The sequence below is a fragment of the Alosa alosa genome, chromosome 22, assembly GCF_017589495.1.
Source record: "Alosa alosa isolate M-15738 ecotype Scorff River chromosome 22, AALO_Geno_1.1, whole genome shotgun sequence".
In the NCBI taxonomy this organism is placed as follows: Eukaryota; Metazoa; Chordata; class Actinopteri; order Clupeiformes; family Clupeidae; genus Alosa; species Alosa alosa.
Window position 1 is genome coordinate 187,696 of NC_063210.1, and position 24,072 is coordinate 211,767.

The following is a 24,072-nucleotide window of genomic DNA, read 5'->3' on the forward strand; positions in this document are numbered from 1 at the left end:
CAATTATCACTGCTTTGGTCACAAATGTGACTAATCGAGCCAGCCCAGTTTAAGAGCAATTCATTCAACTGTTTTGCTAATCAGAGTAGCCTTGGCACAGTTGCCTTTGCTACTGATAAAGTCTGCCTATTTGCTTCACCTTTTGCTGATCGAAATGGTTCAAACTGCACGTAGCCTATTCATCAAATAGCCTAGATTTTAACAACATTAGAAGAACACAGCATGCTACATTGCTACACTAATCTCAGTGTCTTTTTCTAACAGAATGGGAAAGTCTGAACTAGCCCACCTGTGACATCTCTCCTCGCCAGACTCACATCACATTCCAGATGCATCTACACTGCAAAAAATGAATTGTAACCAAGTGTTATTGATCTTATTTTAAGATTAAAAAATCTATTTGGTATTGTTTTTAGTATGAAAAGTCTTATCAAGACAAATTTGCTCAATGCACTGGCAGACAAATTTGGTTGTTTTTAGGACAAATTTGCTTAACGCACTGGCAGACAAATTTGCTTGTTATTAAGATGAGATCAAATGATTTCACAAGAAAGCGCTAGGTAAGTCTCTTTATACTGAAAACAATACCAACTAGTTTTTTTTTTTATCTTGATATAAGATTAATAACACTTGGTTAGATTTTGTTAGATAAGCAGATTTTGCAGTGTATCTGTGCTTACACAGAGAAGCTATACTGTATACCATGTGAGCGTTGCGTTCGTGGCAACAGTTATAGAACTGGTTTCACCAGAGATGATGGCGCACATGTTCGAAACAAATAGGCTACTTTCAGTCTCCAAGAGCGTGAATGACATGATAGGTGTGAAAACAAGTTTCAAAATAAAAGCCAAAGTTCATTTACTTTCTACTATAAAATGTGCCGGAAAAGGCTAATATTTTTAGGATCTACGGAAACCAATTGACAGATTTCTGCCGTAGCGACAGAGAACTTTAATCCCTGAAAACAAACCTAAATTCGCCTGAAACATAACCATTGCATCCAGCTTCCCAAGACAAAAACTGCAATTGCAGGTGGAGAGAGGCCTTGTATATTATGTGGTTAGCATAAAATAGTCCAACATGACAATATCATTTATCAATATTTTTTGGGAAAACAAAAACAAAAATAGAACTGCATCCCAATTATGAAGAAATGCCTCTCACAACTGTTATGAGAAACATTACACCGTGTTCCAAATTATTATGCAAATTATATTTAAGTGTCAAAAATTTTTTTGTTTGTTTTTCAATTAAACTCATGGATGGTATTGTGTCTCAGGGCTCTTTGGATGATTGAAATCAATCTCAGACACCTGATAATTGGTTTGCCAGGTGAGCCCAATCAAAGGAAAACTACTTAAGAAGGATGTTCCACGTTATTTATTCAATAAAATTAAAATTATACTAGTTGATACTTAACGGTTGATGATTGAAAATTATACTGACTGTCATTTGCATCAACTATTTAGGAAAATCTGAGAAAAATGTAATTTGCACAATAATTTGGAACGCAGTGTAAATACTCACATTGTATTGTGTGCATAACTCGCGGACTTTGGTCAAATAGCCAAGGTCTGGGACCACCACACCAGCCTCTCCTTGGATGGGCTCCACCATAAAGGCTGCCACATTCTGGTCCTGAAGGGCTCTCTATAAACACAAACAAAAACAAAGATATTTTTACCAATACCTCCCAGCTTTTAAATCAAGAGATATGCAAATAAAAAATACATAACAGACTTGCATGCCTCATTAAGTCGACTACCTGGCTTGAGGGAGACGATATACTAATACTTGTGGGTGCATTTAGTATTATGTGCCAGGGTTGAGAATGCAGGAATCAGAAGATGAATGTTGCAGACACCATGACTTATATCTCAAACTTAAGATACACTTTCTTAATCTATTGGCAGATAAATTAAGACAGAAAAGAATTTAAAAAGATTCACTTATTTTAAGTCAAATAAGCTTAAAGTAAGTATCCTTCTACTAAATACTAAAAACAATACTAACTACATGTTATATCTAAGATTATAACACTTAGTAAGATATCACTTTTCACAGTGTATAAATAATAGTACACTGCAAATAATCAAATCTAACCAAGTGTTTAATAATTTTAATAATAATAAAATAATTTTATGAGACCACGCTAGGTAAGTCTCTTTAAACTGAAAACAATACCAACTAGAGGTTTTGATCTTGATATGAGATTAATGACACTAGGATAAATATCAGATAAGCAGTTTTTGCAGTGCCTGGGTGCCAGCCGAACATAGCTCCGCCCACAACATTTGAGGTCAGGAAGTTCGGTCTGGACTCGTTCCGTTGTGGAGCAACTATGAAACTTTTCCCCACTGCGCCCCATAATCACGTCCCAATGGACCAATATCGGACTCAAATTCTGACTACAATTGTGTATGACGTCAGGCTAGAACACTTCCACATACCCAAATGGTTTGCTATAGGCCTACAGACAAATTAAAAAAACATAGGCCTCTAAGCTAAGCAAACCATTTTCTGGTGTAGCCTGGGCAGAGGATGGTGACTGTCCCTCCGTGGGATTCACACAAAGTGTCTTGGCTGCTGTTGTCCAGTTTGTGGAGCGGTTGCTGCCCATTGTGCGTATTCACTCACAGTTCAGCTGAATTCCGTCCATTGGAAAAAATAGTAATCCTAACGTTAGGCATATCCAGAAAAGTCTCGGCGTTGACGTCGCTCTTATTCAAAGAGAGCCGCAAGATCCAACTAAAACTTCAGTTGCCTGTACCTCAGACGCAACGCATCTCATACCACGTTATTACCGGCCATGCCGACGATGAGCAGGGGCAGCGGATTGTAAAAGTAAGGGGCTGCGATCGCACAGTCCACTGGTTACTGGAGGCAGGGCGCGCACCGGCGCAGCAAATAACTTTTACAAATAAGAATCCCGATTTCCACTCCGCTGCTGTCTGGGGCTTCTGCCAAAAGCACGAAATACAAGCCATATGAAAGATGGAGTTCTTCTGATCCTATAAATCTAATGAAAGAAATGGTTTCTTAACATGGTGCATTTTGCACTTCAGTGCTGTAGTCAGTTATATGTGACGATTAACAAGAATTTCCTCTAGTTCTAACAACCTGTATGTTATGCTTTCATGTGTGCATATTTAATTCAACAGTACAAAACATTAAACAGATCGTAGGCTACTCTTGAACGTAGGATAAGGCTATATAAACACAAATGGAATGTTATTATACATCATGGAAAATTGCAAAGGTCGGGTTTGCTCCATCTTCTAATCATATAAGTTTGAAGTTTCGTTTTGAAAATGTTGAATAGGCCTACTGGTAGTTAAGGAATGGAATGTTAGCTACTAGCTACCCCCTAACGGCCCGGGGCCAAGGCAGGCGGTGTGTCTTGGACGGAGCTAGCCGGTTACCGAGCGGAGCTCAAGGCAAGGCTGCTCTGATTGTGCTTGACTGGGACTAGCGGTTACCGAGCTGGGCTCAAGGTAAACCGCTCCGTGTTTGTGTTTGACAGAGGCTAGCCTGTGGCCGAGCTGGGCTCCAGGCGAGGCTACTGTGCTTGTGGACAGTAACGTTAGCCAGTCACCGAGCATGGCTCAAGGTGCGTTGTTTTATGCCGAACAACTGTTAGTTTAACTGAGCAAGCTCCAGGTTAAATAACACGTAGGTCGTCAGTACAATCCAACTTATCCGAGAGTGTAGTCTGAACAGCCAGTGGAGAACGAAGTAAGCTCCGACGAAGTCACCGGGCTGCATAACACAACAATTGTCTGATAAGCGGCGAGAAGAGATAAGAGGGAAAACTGGTGTGTGACAAGAGCTGATATAATCTCGGCGACGTGACGCTTTTGGTTTTCAACTTTCGGTCTGTGGCTGGCACAAGTTAGAGATATCCACTACGAAGAGACTGCCCTGGCGGTCAGGTAGCCTGCATACTAGCCAGCGGTCTGTTTACTACTGAGAGCAGAAGTGGGAAGCGTAATAGCCTGAACTCCGGCGCACAGCATACGTCATTACCAAACGTTGCTGATTGGTTAAGGGAACTCCAATGATTTTAAACCTCAAAATAATCATCCGCCCATTACGGAGACAGACTATTATTACCTTGTTCCAGACTGTATGACGAAGAGAAACATAGTCACAGGCGGTAAGGACCAGGCTAATATAAACATAATATCTAGCCTACAGTAGGCCTACTCTCCAGAATTACTGGCACCTCTACTAAAGTTGACTAAAAAGAGGAATCATCTTATGGAAATGTATCTTAATGCCTTAATTAAAAAAAAAATGAGGAAATATCCAACCTTTAAGGACACCAATTTTCTTTGTGAATGAATAATGGATCATAAATAAATAAATAAATGTTCTTCCTTAAAATACAGGGTTTTATGGGGCAGCCGTGGCCTACTGGTTAGCACTTCGGACCTGTAACCGGAGGGGTTGCCGGTTCAAACCCCGACCAGTAGGCACGGCTGAAGTGCCCTTGAGCAAGGGCACCTAACCCCTCACTGCTCCCCGAGCGCCACTGTTGATGCAGGCAGCTCACTGCTGTGTTAGTGTGTGCTTCACCTCATTGTGTGTACACTGTGATAAATGCAGAGACCAAATTCCCCTCACAGGATCAAAAGAGTATATATACTTACACTAGGGTCATAAGTATTGGCACCCTGATGTTAAATTCTAATAGAGGCAGGCAGATGTTTATTTTAAAGGCCAGTTATTTCATGGATCCAGGATACTGTGCATCCTGATAAAGTTCCCTTGGCCTTTGGAATTAAAATAGCCCCACATCATCACATACCCTTCATCATACCTAGATATCGGCATGGTTTTATTTCAGTTAGCTTATTAGCTGGTTTGATTTGCATTGAGCTCAATGAGCATCAAACCAGCTAATAGGCTAACTGAAATTAAAGAGGGGTGGAGGTGGGGTCACATTTGAGCATTTAAAAATGTACTTGAAAGTAACGCTTTACTTACTTTCTGAAGTAACTAGTTACTTTTATAATTTGTAACTGAGTAAGTATTTTAGTTACTTTTTGGAAGTAGTAACTAGTAACTGTAACTAATTACTTTTTAAAAGTAACTTGCCCAACACTGGGTATGACGGTAATGCGGTTACCACCCCAGGCCTACAGTGGGCGTTGCTTTCAAATGGCCACTTCAGTCGCGCATTACGCTACGTGAAGCTGCGTGAAACTTTAGTACCACTTTCAGCCACTGTGCGTCGCTCTGCCACTGTACATCGCTCTGTCAGTAGCCTGCCGCCCCTTCTGTAAAAACATAATTGTTGCCGAGAGGAATCCCAGCCTACGAATTCAACAACAAAATAAATCATGCATAATTAAACGTTACCTCGATTTAGGCTACTTGGGTATGGCTTAAGGCTTGACTACACGAAATCGAAATTTGCTGTCTACATTATTGTCAGTGTTGGGGTTAACGCAACTACGCAAATCAAAACAGTGGTGTGATAATTGAGCCAGTAGAGAAATAACTGTTCAGAATTAATCTGTAGCCTTGGGTAGGCTTCTGCAGAAAACAATGTTGTTGGCGATTTAATACTATCTAGCGACGTTTTTTTAACAGGCTACGCTATATAGGCTTAGACAACTATGACCGACGTTTTGGTTTCGTAAATTAATTTGCCCTACTTCTTGACTGCAATGTAGTCAATTGACTGCTTGACATGTCATTTTTATTTTTCTGTACAATAAACAAATACATCTGCTTTATTCATACTTTGCAGTCACGTGATTACTATGAATACCTGGCGGGCAAGAAAAGCTAACAAAATGGCGACGAACAGTGGCCAGCCAGGGGAATTGCAGATTTCCAATACTACAATCAATTAATTATTTAGACCATATGTCACCAAATGTTCAATAGATATCAAGAAAAGATTATCATACTCGGAACGTGTGATCGCTGGCAAAGTCTCTACCAGACTTGGAGTATCATATGTTATAGAGAATCCGTCACCTTACACCGCACAAAAAATGAAAGCCTACAAAAGTGCAGATAGCTATCTTTTTATCAAGAGTGGATGGGTTAACAACGCTGTCGTATGGGAGGTGAAAAACAGGAATATCTTCATAAAAGGTGAGTGTTACTAGTTAGCTAGCTAACGTTACCCGTTTGCTAATGTTTGCATGTTTGTAGCTATGAGTTACACAAAGTGACATCTGTTCCATCATGTGATGAAGTCTTCATCTGAATATGTACACCCTGCCTGCCGGCGAATGACAGCTTGATAAGTAGTTTAAAAAGAAAACGTATGCCAACTGTATCATATATGGCTAGCAGGATGTCAACATTGTAGCCAACCTGCTTATCCACTCCACATAGCATCAGACAACAGACAAGAGCAGTTGGGGCAGCGAAATGCGTATAATCCTGTTAGCAATCTGTTAGGTTGTAATGTAGTAGTAATTAAGTGTACGATAGTATGCATGCAAAGTAACTATAAGTAATAAATAGACGCAGTACAACAGTAACGAGTCATTCATTCACCATGTACTCTTCTCATATCATATCAAATCACGTACAGATGATAACGCGTTCTCGCCACCTACTGGCGAACGTGTAAGCACGTTTAGTTAAGATTACACGATTGACATGAAACATAACTTCAGCGAATCATAAATCTGAAATTATCCATTATGTCAACTGTCTCTATGACAGGAGACTTTATGACCGTCACTTAGAAGTGAAACCCAGCTGGACGCACAGCTTGCAGTTCGTCTGATTTGTCTACCCACATGATGCCACATGTAAACATATATGGTAACCTAATTAAAAAAAGGAAAGAAATGTGTAGCTTTAAAAAATATCTGTTGTAGGCTAACGTTACTGTGCTTGTGAATGATATACTTTATCCAACTAAAACCTTTTTCTATGTTAGGTACATCATTCCTACAGCTTGAATGAATCGCCTCTTGACAACTTGGGTTGCTGTAGAAAAGGAGGGACTCGATTTGGCCACTGCACCTGTATGGCCGGGTTAGGTGAAGTGTGCTCACATGTAGTGTACATCAGGAATCTGTAAGAGACTGTACATGCACAGAAGTTGTTTGCAGACTACTGATCTTAGTGTTCTGTAGTGACAGACAATTACAGATTTATTCAATAAATAAATAAAATACACATACATAGATAAATAAAACAGATGAATACAAATAAATACAATGCACAAAGGTATTTGAAGTGAAAATGTAATACATGTATTATTGTAATATATAAAATGTCATATATTCAGGGCTGTAGTCAAGACCACCTTTGTCGAGTCCAAGACAAGTCCAAGACCAGGACTAGTCGAGACCAAGTCAAGACCGAGTCCCAAGAGGTTTGAGTCCAAGACAAGACCGAGTCCAAAAAGGTTCGAGTCCGAGTCAAGACCGAGTCTTAGACCAAGTGAAAAGCAGTTTGCAGTAAAGCTACTATTTATTGGCTAAATTTTGGTTCCTCTTCATCTTCAGCTAACTCCACAGAGAGTAAAATAAACTCTCAGGCTTGCGGTTTTAGGTTTTGCGGCTTCCGTTACGTGACATCAGCCCCCCACAAAGGTAAACACTATTGCGTTAATATTTTGTAACGCATTATGTATTTCAAAATGAATCGCGGCGATTAACACGTTAATTTTGATGGCCCTAAAGACTCCTGGACTCGGTCGAGACCAAAAGCCATATTTGGCAAGACCAGTGGCCGAGACAGAGACAAGACCAAGTCCAAATACTAGCGAGTCCGAGACAAGTCCGAGACCATAGAAAAACGGTCTCGAGTCCGGACTCAAGTACTACAGCCCTGCATATATTCATTATTATTATTTACAGTGTGTGTTTGTATAAATAAATCATTGCATATTTACATTGTATTATTGTAGTATTTAACCAGAAGGAATGATTGAGGGTGCCACATTTGTAAGGGCACAACACACATGGACTACTTTGTCTAAAACTGTTGTTCTGCCTCCCCATCCCTTAGATATGAATATTACTGTTCCTTGTGGGGATATGCCTATTAGGTATTTCATGGTGTGATGATGTTTATAGGTTGAATATGTTTGTGCTCTTGCTTCTAAGTCTTTGGGTTTTTCTATACAAATTTCGAAACAATCAATTATGCAGGCACATCTAGGGTAAGTTTGTCTAAATATCATGGGCATTGACAGCCGAAGCTCTTCTCTCTGTGGCCAAAATAAAAATGGTGGGACAAGCTTTCCATGTCTTTCTCCCTTTTCTTCCTTTTGGTGGCAGGGGTGTGAGAGAAGACAGACGGAACCCAATCAGGGGACAGCGGGTCATCAGATTTGGCACCTGAAATAATAAAATAAGATAATATAATAGATAAAACACGTTATTGCCACACAAGGTTTTGGGTATTTTCAACATTGAGTCCTGTAACGTTAGTTCCAGGTCTTTCTAGTAACTAAGTCTGTTAGCAAGCTACCTGCATAAGGGACTAGGATTAACTAGCTAAATTGTGTGAAACACAATTTTTTTTATAATCGAGCAGTAATAATTCCAATCTAGCTCTACTGTTAGGTCATCTCGTTCTCATTGAAAACCATAGATATCACAAACCTCAAAACAACCTATCACACAACTTGTTGTTGTTAGCAAAAGACGACAGCTGTTAGCCTAGCTTAGACTCATAACACAAACAGCTGACTCGCGGAACCAGCTGGTGGTGTTGATTGACGAAACTACAGGGTAACTTAAGACACGATTAATTACATGATCATACACCCATTGTATTGAAACAAATGTTGAAATTACCTTTGATGAAATGATCACTGCACAGACGTGTAGGGCCTATACTGTGAAGGTTGCCAGGTCCCATTTCCTGAAACGATTTCACGTCTGATAGCCTGTATCCATAGTTGTCTTCTCTCTGAATTCTCCTTATCAGATCCGGTAAAAACATAACCCCGGCTTATCTCCTCGGCGGTTAGTGCATCCAATCGCACAACAACTATCTGGCATGTTATTTACACCTCAAAACACCAACTTTTGTATAGTAAAACTGGCGACCTCCTGGCCAGATCCTAGACTAATTTACTGGATTTCGTTGCTGGAGAACGACGTTCTTGCCCGCCAGCCAGTGGTTGTGACGTCACGTGTATGAATAAGTATAGTATAAGTATATATACTTTTTTGATCCCGTGAGGTAGGGGTGAACGATTTTGGAAAAAAAATCTATTTGCGATTTTTCTTACCAATATTGCGATTGCGATGCGATATGCGATTATTTTTAAGCTCTTTATCTTCTGTCTTATTCAACAAAGACAAGCAATATATTATTCTATAGTATGACCAACACAAATTAGATAAGTTAAACATAAACTGTTCTTTCCTGGAGCCCAGGCCTATGTTATGATGGCATTAGGTCATTGAATAAGATTGATGAAATATTTTTTATTTAACTATTGTAATCACATTAGTAGACCTATATTTGTTGAACTTCCAGCCTTGTAAACATTTAATGATTCTGATTAGTTTCTATTAACAAATAGGTCTACATGTAGTGGCACTGACACGGCTTCTCCTTGTCCTGTGCTCTCCACGCATGCACGCGCACACACACACACACACACACACACACACACACACACACACACACACCTCTCCTCTGTAGGCTACTTGCACGTGAATCGGAACAAACTACTGTAGATTGTTGTAAAGAAATATGCGGCCGAATGACCGCTCGCTCGGTGTTAACTAAAGGTTAGCATCATCAACACCGCGAGCGCAATAATACGCATGCATGCAAATTAACTAGTTTGTTCATATCACAACAAAGCCAATCGCGGAGACAAAACTCTTTAAACAGGCAAAGTTATCAGCAGTTAGCAGCATGTATGTAGCCTAGAGCCTTAGCTGGTAAGCTAATGTTAGAACAGCTGGGTTTTTGGTGGTTAGCTGTGTCAACTACTTGCGGATAACATTATGCATCAATTCCTGTGAGATGAAATGTTTGTGCCGCCAAACCCCTTGGATATCGCAAATGCCGCCACTGTCACTGTACTCCAGCAAACAAAGTCCCCAGTGCACAGGTGAATGGCTGCTGTGCAGCCTAAACAGTCGTGGAGTTTTAATCGTCAGCTGGACAAGTGAATGAAGTTACCAGCCAGAGTAGCAGCACAGGGGAATTATGAACTAGAACTAGAACCAGGGACATGGCAGGTTCGAGCAAAAGGTAATGAAGAGGTTTATTTTTAACCAAAGTAGTTCTACTGATCAGACCTTTCTTGACACTGTTAGCTGGTCCTCTTGTTTACGTTTTTTGCTTCTTCAGTGGTCGGTGAGAAGAGTCGGTGGCGCGACGGCAAGCGCAAGTATAAATGCGTTTCGGTGACGTCACATATTAGAAATCGCCGCCTTTGCGGTTTGAAAATCGTGTTTCATCATATCGCGATATTATCGCAAATGCAATAATTAACCCAATCGGTGAATTAGTAAAACACAAACAGCACACAGTGAACACACAGTGAGGTGAAGCACACACTAATCCCGGTGCAATGAGCTGCCTGCTACAACGGCGGCGCTCGGGGAGCAGTGAGGTTAGGTGCCTTGCTCAAGGGAACTTCAGCCGCGGCCCACTGGTCGGGGCTCGAACCGGCAACCCTCCGGTTACAAGTCCAGAGTGCTAACCAGTGGGCCACGGCTGCCCAACAATGCAGCAGAATTACATTCATATTTGGCTGACTTCTGCAGACGCGCAAAAAAAACACTGCCACTTCCCTCCCCATATTCCACTGATCACACATCAGACATCAGGGGTGCGTTTCCCAAAAGCTAACTACGTTAGCAACGAACATGGTTGAAACTATGTAAGTACGACAAAACTGTTTCCCAAGCGATAGTTTGAACTATGGTGGTGGAACTTACATAGTCCAATGCATCGTTACACTACGTTAGTGTTTCCCAAAACCTCAGTAGCAACGAACGTTCGCAACCACTATTGTAAAGTTGTGTAGTTACAACTACACCTCTCGACCTGTGGTAGAATGCTAGTAGAAGCATAGTTCCGGGGATCTTCATGTCAAAGACGTCACTGACTGAATAATTACAAATATATTTAGGTTTCTAATTGATATTTACACTTCTAACCACCATACATCCATATTTTAAAATGCCCAAGGCAGAAAATACATAAATTAACAGTCAATTTGCAGCCATGTGCACGTAAGTCAAAGTCACACACCTGCAGATAATAATAAGGTGCACAATTTTTGATGAGTCAGTTGAGAATATGTAGCCTTTGATTTTCATGGAGAAGGGGATTCATTGTTAGTTTACGCAAACCAGGCCAAGAAGGCTGATTCTGATAATATGATCAGCACAAAAGATAAACTTAGGTAAACAACGATGTGAATATTGTTGTCAAAATCTTAACCCAGATTCGAACTCTTGGACAGGGGACTGATAACTGCTGCGCAATGGCGGCTGTCATCAGCCGGCCTTAACGCAATGCGCCACAGAATTATGTGCAGGTGTGCCCGTCACGTTAACGTCATTAACCACCTTAGTCCAGACTACTGAACCTTGGAAACCATCATGGTCCAAACTTACAAAGTACTATGTAAGTACGGCAGTTTTGGGAAACAGTCGTAACTTACATTGGTTAGTTGAACGATGATGCATCGTGTTAGTAAAAAGCTAACCTCCGTAGTTGTACGGGAAACGCACCCCAGATCAGCTTGTAGGCCATTAGCAATCTGTTTATTTTATTTTATGAAGCCTATACAGTAGATCACTTGCCACATTCTCACTTTCAATAGACAGATGCAATAGCCATTGGTCAAGTATTGAGTATAAAGCAATTAAGATAGTAGCCTATACAAAAAGTACTTCATACCATCATAACAATTTGTTAAAACGAATAGCATTTTGCAACTTGACAAAACACTGGATTATTTTTTTTATTTTTATTTTTTACTTTTTTGATCCCGTGAGGGAAATTTGGTCTCTGCATTTAACCCAATCGGTGAATTAGTGAAACACACTCAGCACACAGTGAACACACAGTGAGGTGAAGCACACACTAATCCCGGCGCAGTGAGGGGTTAGGTGCCTTGCTCAAGGGCACTTCAGCCACGGCCAACTGGTCGGGGCTCGAACCGGCAACCCTCCGGTTACAAGTCCAGAGTGCTAACCAGTGGGCCACGGCTGCCCAAAAGGATTAAAAAATGGATTAAATATCGTAGGCACAGGAGAAAACTTGTACATCCATTGGCCCGTGGGGAGATCACATGCCAGTTGCCTCTCCCTTCAGTGCTATGACTCTGTTGATGACTTTGTCCAGATGGTCTATGTATTTATGCAACGTTCGGCTGTGAGTGTAAGAACAATGCGTCTTTGTTCATGGGTTTGGCCTCACAGCAGAGGCTTAGACAACTATGACCCACGTTTTGGTTTTGTATATTAATTTGCCCTACTTGTTGACTGCAATGTAGTCAATTGACTGCTTGACAGGTTATTTTTATTTTTCTGTACAATAAACAAATACATCTGCTTTATGCCGCAGAATTACGCACTTGGCCAGCCTATAGAACGGGCACATTTTGGAGAGAATAGAGAATGTACACACGCAAGAATCTGTAGGCTATTTGTGGCGGGTTACCAGCAAACAATGTTTAATGCATTAACTCAAGACGTCAAACGTCTTGGGTTCTTGAACTTCTTCCATTCATAGAAATAAGGAAATAAACCCACTTCTTTGATTACAGCGGGGAGGGGGAACAATTATGTATGGATATCTAAAAGCAACGTCATAATGACGTTCGAGATATCTTTAATTCTGCCTGGTCAAAACTGAATTACAGATATCTGCAAATGTCATTTTAGATGTGTGACAATTTGAATGTCGTTTTCAATTAAGTCATTGCAGATATCTGTAATTCAGTTTTGCCTAGTCAAGAAGCAAGTAAAAAAATGCCTGTTTATTTAATGTGTCAACAGATTATCTGCAAATTCCGCGCATTTCCGTTTTTATAAGAGAATTCCGTTTTCGTGTGTAGATTCTGTGATTCCGCCCATGTTTTTCATCGCATACACATGAGTACACATATTCTGGGACTGCTCTGTGACAGACATACTGGAGAGACATTAAAGAGGAATTGGACATTCTGGATGGATATCCCTCTCTGGACCCTTTACTTTTTTATTGGTGACTTATAGACTACAGGTGAAGCAGTGCGTTATAGTCTGCTTGGCTTACGCACACGTTTTAGCAAAGCAAGCTTTAGTGCACTGTTTCTCAAAGTTTCTCAACATGCTGTTTGATTTTGTGCTACTTGCTCTTAAAAGGGAATGGCAGGGGTCACTCATTGGTTTCATGGATGTTACACCCAAAATACACCCATGACTAATTAAGAAACATAAGAATAACCCTTTTGACGTTTGACTTGAACGATGCGCCTGGCGCAGAGACAGTTTTACACAACTCTATCTTAATTTACAACATTATGAATAATTGTTCACACATTACAGATCATTCTTATGTGCAAGTGACCGACCAAATTAAAGGTAAAATCTATGTCCCCCCTCTTCGAACTGTCTGTGGTTTCACAGACTACCTGCCATTTTATAACCAAATCCCTTGATGTTTACTTTGTCAGAAATATAACCTACCTCTAAAGCCGGGATATCATTGTATGGGATGAGCTCAAACCCAGGCATGAATGGACCAAAGCCATCATAACTGCTCGGGTCAGATGAACTTGATATTGCTGCCATAGTCCGGCCCCAGAAGTTTCCACCTAGGAGGAAACATGGGGAGGAAAGTACACCAAGGAATGCAACTTGGGGTGCTATCTGACTGGGCCGGTGTGTATTAATATGGCTTTCAATTACAAAAAGGTAAAATAAAGCATACTTGCAAAAATGATTTTGGCTTTGTATTTTGGAATACCCTTTACATTGTAAGCCCATTTGCGAGCAAGCTTGCATGCTGTCTCTCCACCCTCAACACCTGGGGAATAAAGACAAAAATATTAAAGATCCTTGAATCCTGGAATGAAGCAATAAATCACACATTACAAACAAATAAAACGACTCCGTTATTCTACAGTTAGTCGCCTTCTACGAAATCTCTGATGCGCTCTAACAGGGGTGATCTCTGATCACAACCACTTAACCAATTTGGAGCAGGCTTTATACAATAACCATAGAGGCACTTTTATACAACCAATGCCCACCCAATAAAATGAAAAGCCAAGGGGATCTTTCCAGCTGCTGTGGGTCAGACATGACACAATACATAATTTATAGATATAGATAATTGAGTTAAAGGACAATTCTGGCGCAAAATGAACCTAGGGGTTAATAGCACATGTGTACCGAGTTCGACCGTTCTAATATGTTTTCATGCTAATTGAATGTGACCAGTTTTATTGCAAACTGCTAATTAGCTTATAACGCTAGTCTTAGGGACACATGGTAAAGTAAAAAGAAATTTCTATACCACTAACAAGACGTAACATAATGAGAGTCACTACATGTAAACATAAGCATTGAGAACTTCATAAGTGTATAGACAGTTTATTAAAAAAGATATAGTTTAGAAAGACTGTACCGTTCACGTATACAGGCAATACAGGCGGGCGCCATCTTGGGAAAAAGTCTTGTGACAGTTCAGATCACATTGCAAGACGTTGGACTGGTTGAATGCTGTGCAACGTGAGTCTTTCTAAACTATCATCGAAGTGTGGTGCTATTTTGAGCCTTTTTAGTGGTATAGAAATAGCGATTACTTTACTCTGTGCCCCTAAGACTAGCGTTATAAGGTCAAACTCGGTACACATGGTTCCCCCTAGGTTCATTTTGGACCAGAATTGTCCTTTAATGTACAATTTGCAATGAAATAGTGAAAATTGCTGTGCTCCTTACCAGTGTTCATGGGCAGGACCTTGTCATAGCCAAACAAGGTGGTAATGAATTCCTCATAGGCACCCAGTATGTTGTTGTAGAAAGCACGGGATGTCAGGGTTAATTTGGAAGCCTGGGCATTGAGTGCAGCAATGATTTTAGGATGGCAGTGGCCCTGGTTCACGGCACTGTATGCACTCAGAAAATCATAGTACCTGCGGCCTTCAACATCCCAGACGTAAATACCTGGAAAACACAGTGTACATTATTAAGACAGCTGATTATTCTGTCTCCATCTTCATTCATCATCTCATTTGACTTTTTTATATACGCTTTACAAATCCAGAAAAAACATTTCATTTGTAAACCACAAAACTAAAACCTGAATGAAACAAAATATTAAGTGATTTTATTAACTCATTGGCTGCCAATAATGTCTATAGACGTCAATTTAAATAAAACCGTTGACTGCCAATGACATCTATAGACGTCAATTTTGTTTTTCAACGGGGCGGGCTGGGGAAAGATCTGGCGGAGCTTGCCACTAAAAATCAGTCTTGTAAACAGAATATACTAGCGAACTGACCCGCAAGGTAGGGCTGTGCAATTAATCGAATTTCAATCTCAATTTTGGCTCCAAACAATCACAAAAACAGTATAATCGAGAAAAATCAATTATTTTGCCACATTCCAGTAAGAAATAGGATTTTTGGACATATACAATTTCAACTCAAACAGCACGCTGATTCATGCTGCTTCTTTAAGCCCCACACTCTACATGCCCCTCCCCTCTGTGCACAGGCCACTCAAGCAGTTTTGCATGTGTACCGTATTTTCCGGACTATAAGTCGCTCCTGAGTATAAGTCGCATCAGTCAAAAAATGCGTCATGAACAACAAAAAACATATATAAGTCGCACCGGACTATAAGTCGCATTTATTTAGAAATGTATTTAACAAAATCCAAAACCAAAAACAGAGACTATGTAACTAGATTATTGAGGCCAAAAAGATTAATGTTAATGAAGACAAAGGAGTAAAGGCAGCCAAGAGGAGGGCAGGTAAAAGATTCACTGAAAGAAAATGCCATGTGGTGCACCTAAATGTATCTAAAATGTGGAGAATACAATGCAATCAAGCATTTTGGGCAATGTGGAGACACAAGCTGGCAGCAGATTAAATGCTCACAAGAGAGAAAAAGATGCAGTTTTAGACGTGACCGAAGCAAGCCAGTCAATAGGCCTAGGCCCAACGGTAATTGTAAAGCAATTTACAAAAGATTAACAAAAATGCTGATATGATACATGAAAATTTAGCTAAAAATGTGGAGAATGCAATGCAATCAAGCATTTTGGGCGATGTGGAGTAACAAGCTGGCAGCAGATTAAACTCTCACGATAGAGAAAAAGGTTTTAAAAGGATGTGACTGAAGCTGAGGCAAGCCAGGCAACAGGGGATTATCACGCTTCCGGGTTTCACGGGCGGGATTTTTTAATTTTGTGCACGTACACTTCCGGCGCAGTTCAGCAATGGCTGAAACGAAGGCTAGATGTCACTGCTCTGTTCCACTTTGTACATAGAACAAACAACGCCAACCCATGGATTCCCGAATGAATTGAGTCTAAGGAAGAAGTGGATTAAACCGGTTCGCTGGGATGAATGGCCCAACTTTAAAATAAAACAAGGTATTGTAACAACATTTGTAATCTCAGTTGGATGCATACTTGTTTCGATATTGAGATTAATTACACCATAAGAACTATGAAAGCAATTATGTAGCTAAGCAACAGACAATCTATTTATAGCACTTGATGGAAAGAACTGCTGGCATTTCTCAGCTGATTTAAGCTTTTCATTTCTGTTTAACAGTCAATATGCTCAGCTCCATTCACAGGCTCTGTACAGCCCCTTACTAGGGGAAGAGTTAATAAGTAACTTCAACAGGGGAGTGCTATAGCACGTTTGTTTGTAGTCGGCACTTTAGTGAATCAGACTACACTAACGCTACAGGTGCTATCCGGCGGCTAACGAGGCTAACTTTACCAATCGGGTCGTGATCAAAGCGCCTGAAAATCGGGTCTGTGCCCTCCCGTTTTCAGTGGAACAACTGGGGACTGCCAAGAAGGGAGTCCGCTTATAAAAGAGCATCAACTCGCTTAGGCCATGACGTTTGCCCAGCCCTTCCTCTGGAGTAGCCCCTGCCATGTGAGGAAGAGGCTATGGAGGAGGTTGCAGCTTCAGTGGTGATGACAGAACATGATTACGCCTCTGCTCCTAAACCAGGTATGTCAGTGTTTGCCGATGTTCTGAAATGTTGGCCTACCTCCTCATGATGACCTACCAGTACCCCATACTATGCTTAAACCATAGGTAGCACATCCTGTTAGGCAGTGGTGGAAAATAACAAAGTATACTTCGTTACTGTGTAACGTTAAGCTTACTTAAGTAAATGTTCCACGTATTTGTACTTTACTTAAGTAGAATCTATAGTGCATACGTTTGACTTTTTTACTTCGTTACTTTTTGCAGCAATTATCTGTACTTTTACTCTACTACTTTTCTACAACACCATCGTTCCATTTGGGGCAGGCAATCAAGGCAGGTCTTTATTTCTACGTTTTATTGTGAGGCATGCTTTTCGTTTGGCGCGGCATACAGCGGTAGGCTATCAAAAGCATATGATTTTCAGTTTGGTTTGGGATTTACTTTACTTTTTTGGACTGTTTGATTATATTGCTAAATGTTGGGACTGATAAAAATTGAAATCTGGGGGGTATTTTATGGCTCACTATTAAGTTCCAGTTCGACACTCTTTCAAGTTGAAAGAGTGAGCCCTTTCACACTGCCAAAATCCCCGCCATTTTATGTACCAGAATCGCGGAACGCCTGTCCCTTTCACATAGACAGAGGCGGAACAGCGGGACGAAGTGCCAAATTTACTACCAAGCACCCTAGACATTTTGCCGAGAAAATTTGTTCTGGTGTTACATGGCAACTAGCACCCATGTTAACTGGCTGCGTTGGTGACATTTCACGAGTGATAACATTTCTTTGACAGATGTGGCCGCTTGCAGATTTGTCACTTTCTGATAGAATCTGGAGATGAACAAATACAAATATGCATGACCTATTTAAATGTCAAAATTGTCTGTAGTACACTACATGCACTGGACCATATGCCACCAAAAAAATACATACCTAAATAGCCTAATACTAACTCCACGTCGGTATCGAACCTGCTTCCTAAATGAAACCTCTTACATGATAACCATTCATCTACGTAGCCTACTTGCGCCACGAACCAGCTGATAAGTCATAGTGAAATTTACTTGACTAAGGCTATACAATACTAACCCATGCCGACTGCATGAAAAAGCCATTTGTGGCATTGTTATATTAGATAGTGACAAATCTGCAAGCGGCCACATCTGTGAAAGACTCGTCATCAATCATGAAACGTCATCAACGCAGCCAGTTAACATGGGAGCCAGTTGACATATAACACCGGCACCAGTGTGAATGCGTTAAGGCGGAAATGGAAATCTGGGCGGGCTTTTGCTATGTCCAGTCCACCACAGAAGATTGCAAATAAATCTAACTGATCAAAAGCAGCAATAGCAGAGACATCACTTTATGACAATCTTTAAATTCACAAAGTCTCCAGTCATTTAACGGCTGCTAGAGTTGACTGTAGCTCGGAATGACATCGGTTGCCATGATGGGCTATCCTAAAATCCAGCGATAAAACAAAAGCATGAACTCATGAGCGTCTGTCTGCCATATGTATATCCTCTGATTTTTATGTTTACAGATACCTAGGCGATATTTGTAACATTTATTTTGTATTTGGCCTGTTATAAAATCATGTATTGAACAATTTTCACATTGTGAACCCCGAAATTGGAGACATGCATATAGACATACTCTGGAATGGCTAACTGTACAGGGGAATGCTTGACACCTTTGTGTTCGGTAAGGTCTGCTGTTTATTCTGATATATGGTTTGTCATGTGTTGAGGGAAGGTTCGCAAAGTATTCCACCGAGATGAATGGGTAGGGAGACGGGTGCAGAATGTAATATGATTAAATTAAAGTTACTTTTCTCGCGAACCGTTTCTCAACTAACATCATTTAAAAGCTGGGAAAAAGCTCTTTCGTGTGAATCATGTTATGTCTGTGGGATGAGTCGGGAATTCCACCCGCTGTGTTTATTGCGAGACAGACAGTCGCTTTAATTCATTCATTGAATGTGCGCTGCATGCTGTACTGGAAACCTTATTGCATATAGCCAAGTAGGCCTACGGTAGCCTAAATTGAGTTATTTTTTTAATTATGCATGATTTAGCCTACTTTTTTATTTTATTAAATTTGTAGGCTGGAATGCCTCGCGGCAACAATTGTGTTAAAATGTAGTGGCTTCAGCCTCTGGCAAAACGACTGGTAGCTTGAGAGCGACGTGTTGAGACCCATTAGGACGACTTTTCATTGGCAATAGTATTAAACCAACCAACAATATAAAATATTAAGAAGAGCTCTTTAATTTCATTGAGTAAAAACAATGCCTTTTAGTGCTCGTGGACTGATGGTCATAGCCTACTGGTAATTATCATTCCGGCCAATATTTGAGGATTTACGGGTAGGATATGCCTCTGAATCATGTGATGCGTCCGCATTAGGGCTTTGACTCCGAACTTCGTTATTTGAATATAATTCGATTATTTTAAAAATTAAAGATATTCGAACGAATTTTAGGGATCTCTTAATATTCGAACCTGTAGCCTATGGAAATATTTTTTGTAAATGTATTTGGTTGTAGCCTAAACGTTGTTTTCAATTCAGATTCGAGTTTTTTTCGCCTTCTGAAGTGAAATCATGAAGCTCATTAGCAAGGCATTTTTTTTGGCCATCTGGGCTCCTGTAGGTTAGCATCCTGGCTGGTTCGCGCTTAGTGAGCAGCTCCCACATAGACATTTTTATTTTAAACTTAACCTTCCTCTGATTTTAATCACCTTAGTTATCAATCAAAGCAAACAGGGGAAAAAAATGGCAACACAATCATTAAAAACACTCAAATAAATAAATGTGCAGATAAGTCTGAATGAAAAGCAGCACTGGTTGAAGCCTGGAAATATTGTAAACAAAGTAACGTTAGCTTAATTTGCTAGTTTATCATAGTCTATGGTTAGACTGTTCAGTTTCCCCACGTGTGTTTAAGTTTCAATTGAATACTTTTTCTCCTTGGGACAGGCCCGTTTGAGTCTTGGAAAATACTTTTCCATTTGCATTGGGATTGAGATGATTAGAATTTAGCAGAATTAGAATTTAGTTATGGACAACATAAGGCAGGAGGTGTTTGTTGCTTTTAATTATGAATGTTCTATCGAACGTATTTTTTATTGATATCGATTACATGTGCTATACATATCGCTATCGTTGTATGGTCCAGCCCTATGCTCAATAATAACAATTTTGACACACGCATTTACTCAGTCTTTCGTGCACGTAGTCTATTGACATTGACTGATACACTGCCCTCTGGTGGACAGAACAGAAGAACTCCACAGACACTCCACAACTCCACAGACAATAGAACTTAAGTTTGATACCAATATCGGTCTTACGGAAGTCATTTAATGGTTAAAATATTATTAATACATATTCGAATATATTTGAATTTTAATATTAATAAACAAACGAACTTCGAATATGATTTTTGGGCAAAAGTCAAAGCCCTAGTCCGCATCTGCTGGTTGAATGTCATTGCGCCATCATCGTTCGCCAAACATTCTAATCAAAATTGTAAATCTTACACAAAAGCTCAAAACTTCATTCACTCTCCATGTATAGATCAAGACAGACTTGTGGAACTGGCTGCAGGGCAACAGTCAGAGCCTGCAGGGAAATAAGCAATGGTTCGCACTTGTAAAAGAGTGCAATCACCAAAGGGGGCTTGTTTTGCACTTTCTTTTGCACCTCAGTGTTGTATAGTCTGTATAGCCTAGTGTTTGTTAAAATTGCACACACTTAAGTCACTGTTCTACGTCATAAGTCAGCATAATGTAAACTTCCACAGCTACGCAGATGATACCCAATTGTATCTTTCTGTGGAGCCAACTAACCCAGATGGCCTTTGCTCCCTCACTGCATGCCTAACCTCCATTAATCAGTGGATGAGCAAAAACTTTTTGAAACTAAATGATGACAAAACAGAGGTACTTCTGGTTGGACCAAAACTAAAGCGAGATATTATTCTTAGTAATCTGGGGAACTTGGCACACCAGGTCAAACCAAAAGTAACAAGCCTCGGTGTCATCTTAGATGCAGAGTTAAGTTTTAAGCCCCATATCAGTAAAGTTACTCAGACAGCCTATTTCCACTTGAGAAACATTGCCAAAAGTGCGGCCCTTTTTAACTCAACAAGATGCAGAAAAACTAATTCACGCCTTTATCACTAGCAGGTTAGACTACTGCAATGCACTTTTCACTGGTCTTCCAAAAAACATCTAAAGAAATTGGCACTCATACAGAACTCTCTGGGCTAGACTTTTTTAACTAAGACTAAGAAGAGAGAACACATCACCCCTGTGTTGGCTGAACTGCACTGGCTCCCTATTTCCTATAGAATTGATTTTAAGGTTATGTTAATTACTTACAAAGCTCTGAATGGCATAGCACCTTCATATATCTCTGAGCTTTTAATATCTTATCAACCACAAAGGAAACTTAGATCATCCAATTCTAATCTTTTAATCGTACCCAAAGTGCTCCACAAACAAAGTGGAGAAGCTTCGTTTATCCATTATGCCCCCAAACTATGGAACACCCTGCCTCTGTACATCAAGCAGGCGAAGTTCAGTAAATATTTTAAAAAGATCTGAAAACATACCTGTACAGGAAAGCTTTTAGTTAACTCATCTTATCCTGTAGACTACATTTTCAGATTATTCTACATCTGCTACTATTGAGGGCTTAGCCAGCCAGAAGCAGATGGGCTCCCCTATTAAGTCAGGTTCTGCTCAAGGTTTCTTCCTGGAATATGGGAGTTTTTCCTTCCCACAGTTGCCATATGGCGTGCTTGTGGGGGTAAGAGGGTTAAGGCTGCCAGTCTTATGACGCCATTTTCTATATTTTGATATGTTGCTGAGTATAACATAAACAGCAAAGAAAAGTGATTGATAATGACTGACTGACTATTATTGTGTTACATGCTTCAAATGTAAAGCACTTTGAGCTGCATTCTGTGTATGAAAGGTGCTATACAAATAAAGCTTTATTATTATATTATTATTATGTTCTTGTTTCAGTTGCAGTGCCGCTGCTACCACCACGCACATCACACACTGTGCATAGAGCACCAAGGGACAGAGGGGGCACCAAAATGTAGCCAATAATTGTATCACGATTTTTGACCCACGGTTCGATACGAACCTCAATTGTTTTTTTTTTTTGGGGGGGGGGGGGGTTTGACAGCACACTTCTTATTTTTACTATTTTTATTACAACTCTACCTCTTTAATTCAGCTGTCTGGTTGAAGCCTGGAAATATTGTAATCAAAGTAGCATAGTTGGCTAGCTTCATAGTCTGATTGGACTGTTCAGTTTCCCCATGGAAATTTAAGTTTCAAGGTAATACTTGTTCTCCTTGGTACAGGCCCTTTTGGGAAACGTTGGTAGCCTATTGAGATGATCAGTCAACTTGAATGCAAGAGTTTTAAACAAATATGTGCTGCATGCTAATGATGCTAAGCGGAGTTAATAGTAATTTAGCTAGTCGTCTTCTATGCGTCCTTGCTTTCACGATTGTGAATGTTTTATTTGGATTGTGTTGGCCGAGCCGCGAGTGTTCATTGAGCAGGAGAGGGAGGGAGAGCGGGAGAGAGCGGGGCAAGGAGAGGGGAGAGACTTCTACTGTTTGGTAAAGTTGAACACATAGTCTACAATGAAAGCAACGAGAGGTAGGCCCATGAAATTCATTCATTTTGGACAACGTAGGCTACCGGTAAGTAAAGCAGGAGATGTGTGTTGCTTATGTGCGGTGCATAAGCTCTAAAGCACTGCGTGAAACACTAGAAAGGGCCTTTTCGTACCGAGATACGATTCGATTTTGAATCGCATATTGTTACAGCCCTAGCATGCTATATAACAATTATACTTTTCGGGTTCTCTCTCAATCTCTATTAAGATCTAACTTGAACGTTATGCTACGTATGGGCACCAAAATAGCCAGGAGTGGGACAGTTCAGTTGTTATGTTGTTTAGCATTTTTTAACACAAATATTTGTAAATATTCGTATAGTGTTGTATAGCCTATTATATGGTATTTGTTAAAATTGCAACTGTTATTTTAATAAACAATTGTTATATGTTATGGTAGAGTCTTTAGTGTATGGCGCAACGGCCCACACCCCCGCTGTCCCCGTCAGATGACCCCCCCCCCACCACCACCTGATTACCATTTCAGTCAAATAGTGTTTCACAAATCTAATTTTTCCAACAATATTGTGTGTTCACAGGGCTACTCTGTTATAATTACTCATTCTGATTTTTTTGTCAGTCAGTATGTTTACATCCACAGGTAAGTCGAGCTACAGTTATAGCTCGGCTGGGATTTGACCATAGACAGTAAAAGATTTGACTGGACCACTGTCATGATCTTCGTAGACCAGTTTTTCAAAGTGTGGTCCGGGGACCACTGGCAAGCTATCCCAAGTGGTCTGCGAGCAGACGTGGTAAAATATAATATAGAGGAGTTGTTTGCAATATTGAACCAAATCCAAAATGTATGTAAATCCAAACAGTTCTGCAACACTGTCTATGTAAGATATGCCAGTTTAAATCATATGGATCCCCTGACACAATAAGCAAAGTGCAAAGATAATAAGCAAGGTGGTTCAGTGAGTAGGCCTAATCTAAAGATTAGCCTACTTTTTTAGCTAGGTGGTCCGTGTGTTTTAGTATTAAGTAAGTATTAAGTATTAATGTTTTACTCCACCACGCTAGATAGCGATATGCGCCCAAACGCAACACTTTCCCCTAACTCTCCATCTAAGCTAACTTGCTAGCGAACTTTCCATATTAGCTTACTTGCTAGCAAACTTTGCATCATCAGTATAACTAGTTAAATAGTTGACATTACCCACTGAACATTTTTGTATGGACATTCTGGGGGATGTTAATTTGTATATGTATGAGAG

General features: G+C 40.3%; 1 protein-coding gene across 2 annotated transcripts in view; it reads right to left on the bottom strand.

Annotated features, from left to right (window-relative positions):
* Nucleotides 1-24,072, bottom strand: part of oat (ornithine aminotransferase) — a 103,194-nt gene that overhangs the window by 52,249 nt on the left and 26,873 nt on the right. For both annotated transcript variants that reach the window (XM_048232802.1, XM_048232803.1), the window contains exons 3-6: nt 14,901-15,125; nt 13,888-13,983; nt 13,644-13,771; nt 1,528-1,650 (exon numbers count right to left, since the gene is read on the bottom strand). In XM_048232802.1, coding sequence (XP_048088759.1) covers nt 1,528-1,650; nt 13,644-13,771; nt 13,888-13,983; nt 14,901-15,125 — 572 coding nt within the window. The remainder of the gene's footprint in view (nt 1-1,527; nt 1,651-13,643; nt 13,772-13,887; nt 13,984-14,900; nt 15,126-24,072) is intronic.